General features: G+C 40.0%; 1 protein-coding gene across 1 annotated transcript in view; it reads right to left on the bottom strand.

Moving 5' to 3' along the window:
- LOC134397806 (cation channel sperm-associated auxiliary subunit epsilon-like) overlaps positions 1-2,283 on the bottom strand; it is a 116,252-nt gene extending 113,969 nt beyond the window's left edge. Inside the window, exon 1 of the mRNA XM_063124769.1 lies at positions 2,224-2,283. Coding sequence (XP_062980839.1) covers positions 2,224-2,283 — 60 coding nt within the window. The remainder of the gene's footprint in view (positions 1-2,223) is intronic.
- Positions 2,284-8,728: the final 6,445 nt, after the last annotated feature.

Below are 8,728 nucleotides of genomic sequence, written 5' to 3' on the forward strand. Positions count from 1 at the left end.
TATTAAACCAAGATCTAAAATTATTTACTGCTATCCTTTCAGTACAACTTAATTAGATTGTAATGTCATACATAAATCCAGACTAGGCAAGCTTTATGCCACACAGGCAGCCAGGAGACCCTATCCTGAATGCAGTTCACTGGAGTAAATACAAGAAGAAGCAGAGATTACCAATCCTCACTTGATGCAAACAAAGCTTTTGATTGACTAGAATAGCCTGTCTTACTCAAATTGATTAATAAAATGAAAGAGGAGAAAAGAATGGCAAAGGCCATTTCAGCATTATTCCAAACATTTAGAGCAGTGCTGTTAGAGAAAAAGAATGCTGCCTTCAGATAATAGAAGTCTTGCCCAAATGAGGAAAAGAAAATGGAACACAAATTTGCATGAAGTAAATGCAAGCTAACGATAAGAGAAGCAAAAAATCATTAAGGGCCACACCACAAACAAGATCAAGGCCAACAGTAAAGAATTCTTTAAATAATTCAGATGCAGGAAACCAGCTAGGGAGACAGTTGGATGACAACTTTAGTGTACTAGAAGAGGATAAAGAAATTGTAGAGAAGCTGAATGAATTCTTTCCATCAGTCTTCACTGCAGAAGATGTAGGGCATATATGTGTGCCTGAACTGGAATCCAGGAAATTACAAGCCAGTTAGTTGTAATTTATCTATTCCAGGTAAATTGGTTGAAAGCATTATTAAGGATATTTTTCTTTATTTTTCTTATTTTCCAAAGGTTTAATTGTGCCGCCCCCTTTTTGATGCACCCTGGATTTTCCCTTCCCTCGATATAATTGCTATACTCATTCTTTTACAGCAGGGCTTGTTCTTCTATGCCTAATTTTATCCTTAATAATGCTTTCAACCAATTTACCTGGAACATAATTAGAAAAGAAATTGAAAATAAAAGAGCCAATATCATATTAACCGAATACAAATCTATGGTGCAACCAAATTTGGAGTAGTGTGTACAGTTCTGGTCCCCACACCTTAAAAAAGGGTATTGTACGGTTGGAAACATTCAGAAAAGGGCAACTACAATAATCAAGGGGCTGGAGCAACTCATATATATATATATATATATATATATATATATATGGGATTGTTTAGCTTGGAAAAAAGGAGAGTAAGCAGAGACATGATAGAGGTGTACAAAATTATGCAAGGTGTGGAGACTGTGGATAGGGAGACATCTCTCTCTCTCTCATATAATACTAAAACCTGGGGCCTGGTGCAGGACTAATAAAAGTACTTCTTCCCACAACTCATAGTTGAGCTATGGAATTCACTTCCATAAGATGTAGTGATGGCCAACAATTTGGATGGTTTAAAAGGGTCTGGACAAATTCATGGAGGATAAAGTTGTTAATGGCTGCTAGCCCTGATGGCTATATGCTACCTCCAGACAGTATGTCTATGACAGTATGCCTATGTATACCATAGCCGCAGTAGTGCATGTGCTGGTAACTTCCCAATTAGACTACTGCAATGGACTCTATGTTGGGCTGCAATTGAAGACAACTCGGAAGTTGCAGCTAAATTGCTTACTGGAACATCACGTAAAGACCATATAACACCAGTATTAAAGAAATTGCATTGGCTGCCTATACACTTCCGGTCAAAATTCAAAGTGTTGCCAATGACATTACAGCCCTGAATGGCCTGGGACTTTGATACTTGAGGAGCGCCTCTCCCTTTATGTCTGAGATTTGAGATCTATTGGAGGAGCCCTCCTCTGTGTTCCACCAGTACAAGACATACATTACGGGGGGAACATGGGTGGAAGCGTTCTCTGTTGTGGCACCCCGGTTGTGGAATGCCTTTCCCTTGGAGGCCCAACTGATGCAGACGCAGGCTTCATTTCGGCACCACGTTAAAACATGGCTTTTTATAAAATCCTTTGAGGGCTAAATTTGTCTAAAGCTGCACATAGTTTAATTGTTTTTACTGGCATTAGATTGTAAATGGTTTAATACGTTTTATCTGTGCAAATTATTTGTTTTACACTGCTTGAATTGTTTTTATCTGTACGCCGCCCTGTGATATATGATATAGGGCAGGATACAAATGTTTTAATAAATAACAAATAAATGAATACCACTTTGTGGGTTTGCTGTGGGCAGCTGGTTGGCCATTTCATGAACAGAATGCTGAAATAGATGGCCCTTGTTCTGATCCAGCACAGCTCTTATGACATCCAGGCTGGACTACTGTAATATACCTCTACATAAGGCTGCAAGTGCTTCGGAGACTTCAGCCAGTGCAGAATAGAAGTGTTCATGTTGACACCAATACTGTGTCAGCTGCACTGGCTGCCATGTATTTCCAAGCCCAATATACGGTGCTGTTTTAAACCTTTAAAGCCTTAAACTGTTTGAGCCCAATTTACCTGAAGTACTGCCTTCTCCTGTGGCAGCCTGCCCACACTCTGAGGTCAACAGTATAGGCTCTTCTCATCTGCCCACCACAAAGGGCAGTGGGGTTGGTGAGTTCAAGGGAGGGAGCATTTCATTGGTGGCCCACACCTCTGGAATCAGCTTCCATCGGGAGCTCATCAAGTACCTTCTTTACAGGTCTTTAGGAAGGCTCTGAAGCCCCATCTGTTTCCTCTAGCCTTTCCATAGTTTGTGGACTACAGGCTTTATTGGTGAATATTTATTTATTAAAATGTTATTGTATTTGTTTTGCATTTTTTACCTTTTTAAATTTTGCACGCTGTCCTTAGATTCTACTGAAAGGCAGTCTAAAAACTACTTAAAATAAAATAAATAACTCAAGTGTGAAAATGCTGATTTTCTAACAAGAATATCTGAATTCAAAGTAGCTGTTTAGTGTGTAACCCCACTTCTACCTTGTACTCAGTCTTTTGGGAGGGCTACCTGTCTTGTGACTAGCCACACCTCCCAGGGCAGCCTTTTTGAGAGGGTGCCCAAGATGCTATCTTAAATAACCAAATATGCCTACAGGCCCCAAATGGTTATATATTCTTGATCTAGTATACAGAAAAACAAGACTAGCTTATGCAAAGGTAAATTTGACCCACTAACCTTTTAGAATTCTTTGCAAGTGTCAACAAGCACATGGATAAATGTGTTCTGACAAACAATGTGTACCTGGACTTTCAAAGAGGCTCATGATCAAACTTAGTAGTCATGGGATAAGCGGACAAGTCCTCTTGTGGATCAGTAACTAGTTAAATAGAACGCAAGGAGTAGGAATAAACTGACAGTTCTCACAATTGAGTAAAGGATGCAGGGTGTCATTCAAGGACCTGCACTGAAACCCTGATTTTTAACCCACTCATTAATAATCTGAAGTTAGGGATAAAAAGTCACATGGCCACGTTTGTGGATGATATCAAATTATTCAGGGTGATAAAAACAAAAAGGGATTGTGAAGAGCTCCAAAGGATGCTGGACAACCATCTGTCAGGGATGCTTTAGGGTGGATTCCTGCATTGAGCAGGGGGTTGGACTAGATGGCCTTGTAGGCCCCTTCCAACTCTGCTATTATATGATTCTATGATCTCTCTAAACTGGATGAATGGGCATTAAAACGGCAAGCATGTAACGTAAATGTAAAATGATACATGTTGGGGGAACTTCACATATACACTGATGGGCTCTTGAATTGACAGTGATTTATGAGGAATCTTGGGGAAGTGATGAATAGCTCAATTAAAATGTAAACCCAGTGTGCAGCAGCTATGAAAAAAATTGAATTCTGTTAGCAATAACAAGGAAATGAATCAAAAATAAAACTGTATTTTAACACTTTTTTTTTTACAAATCTATGGGGGTGATCCTACTTTGAATACTGTGGTTGCTACACCTTTTAAAGAATTCTGGTTGCCTTATCTATAAAAGGATGTTGTAGATCTGGAAAAGATACTGAAAAGAGCAACCAAAATGATCATGGGATGGCAGCAATTCCACTGAGTAAAGGTGACAATGTTTGGGGCTATTTAGTTTAGAAAAAGGCTGAGAGGAACATGATAAAGTTGTATAAAATGATGTAGAAAAATTGATAGACATTTCCCCCCTCTTCGAAAATACCAGGTCATCCAATTAAACAGAATGGTGGGAGATTCAGGAAAGATAAAATGAGGTACTTCTTTAAACAGCACATCATTACACTATAGAATTTCCTTGTGTTGAGTGTGATCAGCAACTTAGATGGCATTAAAATGGGATCAGACAAATTTATTTAAGATGGGCTATCAATAACTACTGGCCATGATGCCTATATACAACATCCAGGATCAAAGGCAGCATGCTTCTGAAAACCAGTTACTAATAGCAGAAGGCTACTACCCTTGCATCCTGCTTGTGGGGCTTCCTATTGGTGTGTTGTTGGCCACTGTGGGAAACTGGATTAGATAAGCATTTGGTCTGATCTAGCAGAACTCATCTTATGTTTTTAAGCAGAAAATTCTGGGAATTGAACCTAAGACCTTTTGCATGCAAAGCATATGCTCTACCAGTGAGCTACACGGCTTAGCATTTGGGGATAAACAGCAAAAGAATGGCATTTTTGTCATGACACTGGTGGAAAGCCCCAATGATTGGCTCCAAGTAAAGCAGTCAGATTGGATATTTTAAGACACTGGAAGGCAATCTCTCCCAAAGACTATCAGTTTCAGCCTGGTAAATTTAATTAGCCCCCTTTTTGGAGGGGTCAGAAAGGGGGTATATCCCAACAAAGTCAGTCAGATAGGACAGTCTAAAATTATATGCACTATTTACCCACAGATGTTGCTTGATTCACCCATGTACTGAATGACATAATTAAACCCAAAAATGGGTGGGTGGGGAGCTGACACCCCATAAAAATCCCAGTAATTGCCCATAAGGATAGCAGTTTTGGAGATGCCACGTTTGGAAGACATATATACAGCCAAACCTTTTGTACCTCACTGACTTAAGCATTTTGATATGGGCTCTGTATGACTCAGTACTGAAAATAATTCCACCCCTATTTTTCTCTTAGGAAACATTTCTCATAGAGCTCATTCCAGTGCTTACTCAGAAGCAAGTCTCACTGAATCGAAGAGATCTTGCAGCCCTGTTCTGAAATCGGTAACACTAAATCATGGAAAGGGATTATTCTGATACTGCCTTGCACTATACATACAGCCTTCCCCCATGAACGTCAGCTTAGAGCTCCATCAGAGGAGCACTTTACTGCATGCTCATTACTGGGCACTCAGGGATTTTCGTAGGTCCCTCCTACAACGTTGTCTGCCTTCCATCCCTTCTAGCCTTCACGCCACAAAAAAGCACCGCAGTAAGTCTGACTTACTTTTAAAGACGAAGTTACAATGAGATCCCGAGGTGGGGGGTGCACTTATATGTTAAGTTTGATTAAGTTATGTAGATATATTATGTATTCAACATTTATTCAACATTTATGTCGTATGTTGTTTTCTTTAATTGTAATGCTGTATGTTTAAGTATTGTAAAAAATAATATATATATATATAAAAGACGAAGTTGCTGCTGTGAGCAAGATAAAACAGCGGGATCAAAATGGGGCATGTGCAAGTTGTTTGCTTCCTCTTTCGAAAGAGGAAGTAATGAGGGACAAACACAGAGACGGAGAAACAACAGTAAGCAAACCCGATTTTCTTCTGTGTGATGAAGCTCTAGATTGTGGGACTTACTGCTCATGTTGGTAAGAACGCAAAAGCAGACCTGAGTTTAAATCTCAAAAGCCATATCCAAAGACTTCTATTTTCATATTAGACCAATGTAACGCTCTTTGTGAGGAGTGCTCTAGCTCACATCTATTACTTTCTTCATGTGCGTTCAAGCTGCAGCTCTCCGTGAGGGCCGCCCACTACCCGCAGATATGACACTCTCCCACCCCCTCCCCAACCTTCTTAGACCCAGATGCCGTCCTTCGCTCCCACACCTCCACACAGCCCAGCATCCGCTCAGCCACAGGCAAAGCAACAGCAGCCCAGCCCTCACGCCCGTGGACAAAAAGCGCGCCATCAGTATGGCCCAAGGGACGCTCCCAAACCGCTATTAGCAACCGACGCCGTCTCGCGCCCGCTCCCACTCGCACTATGGCAGCGCCTAAAGCTCTGCAGCCGGAGAACGGGCAGCCCCCCTCCACTACTTCGCGGTCAGCCGCAATGCAGCCTGGGAAACGTAGTTCCTTCCATATATAGTGCGAAATAGTCTCATTGTTATGCAGATAAAGCGGTAGGTCTACTGACGCTGATGGAATGGGGGAGAATCACAGATAGACGTGTATCAGTTTGACGAGCAGGTGGCAAAGGAGTCCTTTTTTCATCTTTTATGTTATCTGATAGCAACAGGGGTAATCTTCGTTTGTGAAAGCCATGCTCTTTTGTCGTTAACCGCCACAGCGACAAGATGACCTTGGAGCTAGGTGCAATAGGGTGATGAAGATAAAGGAAGAATATCTAGTGGGTAACTTTGAAATCATATTTTCTGCTACGGGAAACGTTCAGCCATGTAATTTAGCGATATAATTCTTAGCAGTCTTAATCCCTGTGAAGGGTTTTTGTTCCCTTTTCTGTAGACTTGCGGTTGCAAAACGATGTTTGAATGAATATTGCCAGGAAAGTGCCAGATGTTTATTTGAAAGGCTTTAAAAAATTGGAATAATAGTGCTTATCCAAATAGCTGCTCCTGTGTGGATACTTTATTGTATTTTGTATTATATTGTATTTTGTATTCATGTTTTTAAATTATTGGTTGTTTTTATGCTTTTCATGGTTTAAATTTTTTGTGAACTGCCCAGAGAGCTTTGGCTATTGGGCAGTATAAAACTGTAATAAATAAATAAATAAATAAATACTTTGTGGAGACGAATAACATATTATGGGTGTGATGAAATCAGCGCGATGATAGTAACAGCTGTGGTAAAGCTAGTAGATGAAATTCATTTCTCACAACTTTCTCTACATTATACTGAGAACTACATTATACAATTCACTCCCATTTTGAAAATGTTTTATAATCCACCACACCTTAAACTACTTGTATTCCCTTTCTCCCTCACTCCAAGGTGCAAGTATGAGTTGCCTAATGCCTACAGAAAAAGGACAAAGGGTGATTCCAGATGAGGCTTTCTGTGTGCAATCACCCTGCCTCTTTCACAAAATTATACATGTGTGTGTCCAGATGATGTCTTATGTTTTCTCTGTTTCTTTCAGCTCTTTCTTTCTGCAAAAAAAAAAAAAAAAAAAAAAATGTTGAGGAAAATGTGGAAGAGCTGTGCAATGTCTTTTGATTGGTAGTGCTAGGAGCATCCATCTAGAAATACCCCAGAGCTTGGAGACTGCACCTCCTCATTCCCAGTAAAACTACCAAGAAGAGGACACTAGACATAATGCTACTTGTGTGGACAAAATTAACTTGTCAAGCATTTCCAGTTTAAATAGCAGCCACGAGGCCCTGAGGATTTAATTCCTGGCATCTCCCAGTAGTGCTGAGAAAGGGCCTGCTTGACATGAGTCACACAACATGCTAACCCATAATGTTTCGTTCCAAATGCTTAACCATGGTGGCTTAGCATGACATCTGAACAGGATCAAAGATTCCTGTCTGTAACCATGGAGAATTGCTGTGTGTCAGTGTAAACAATGTAGGGCAATTGTTAGCCTCTGTATAAGGCAGCTTCCCAAGGCCCTTAATTCTTTCCCTCTACATCACAACTCTAGTGAAAGTTCATAACTTGCCCCAAAGGAAAAGCCTCTATTGGCACCATGCCATGGTTCATATGCTTTCCCTATAAACTCCCAATCCCATTCATCTGGTGTACACTTCGTGACTCTTTCCACTTAGCTCCTCCTGCGAGTGTGACCAGTTAAACAAGCTAGGGACTCTCCTTCAGTGGTTTGGTTTTGTATGACTTCCGAACCATGATCTCTTGTTACTTTCTTAATGAGAGACTGTCAAAAGCTAAGAACAAATACTGGCTTATGACTCTGGCTTGTTAGGAAAGGAATAAATCAAAGATCCCAGTTTGGACTTAATGCTAAACAAAATGTGGATGGAGAGTCCCCGGCTTGTTGAACTGCTCCCTCTGGCAGGAGGAGCCAAAGAGAAGTGATTAAGCAGCATACCAGCATATTTGCTCATTTCTCAGCAAGATGGCTTATTAGGATATCTGAACATGAGTTTTAAATATATAGCATAACTTATTTTAGCCACAATACAGCTTGAATTGTATATAACGTCCATGTGTCAATTGGAGCTTGTAATGTGGGGTTTTCAGAGGGTTTGATTCATTCTGCTATCTTAATTATTTCAAGAGATATTACATCTGATAGAAAAGTGTGTGGAAAAACAAAAGTGGTGCCACAAAAACAGTGCGTGGGAGCTTCCAGGGTGGTGATGAATTTGGTTTTGTGATAGACCATATCTTCTTGAGCATTTTTGATATAAGAATTGCTTTTATTGCAAAAAAAATATTATGCTAAACAATATATTGCCCAGAGTATTCTTGTTTGCCGTACACACACAGTGAATGTGTCATAACATCCAAGACTACTATTTATTTACCATGAATGGAATCAAGGATTCACTTCCTGAGTATCCAAAAGCTTGAAACTGGGACTTAGAGAAACATTAAAAGCCAACTAGAGGAAGAAATCTGCTTATTAAAAGCATACTTGTCTTAATCTTACTTTTAAACATAGTATTTGTACAGTTTACATTCAGTGTAATAAGTAGAGACTGGTAAATAAG

Source organism: Elgaria multicarinata, chromosome 4 (assembly GCF_023053635.1).
Source record: "Elgaria multicarinata webbii isolate HBS135686 ecotype San Diego chromosome 4, rElgMul1.1.pri, whole genome shotgun sequence".
Taxonomy (NCBI): Eukaryota; Metazoa; Chordata; class Lepidosauria; order Squamata; family Anguidae; genus Elgaria; species Elgaria multicarinata.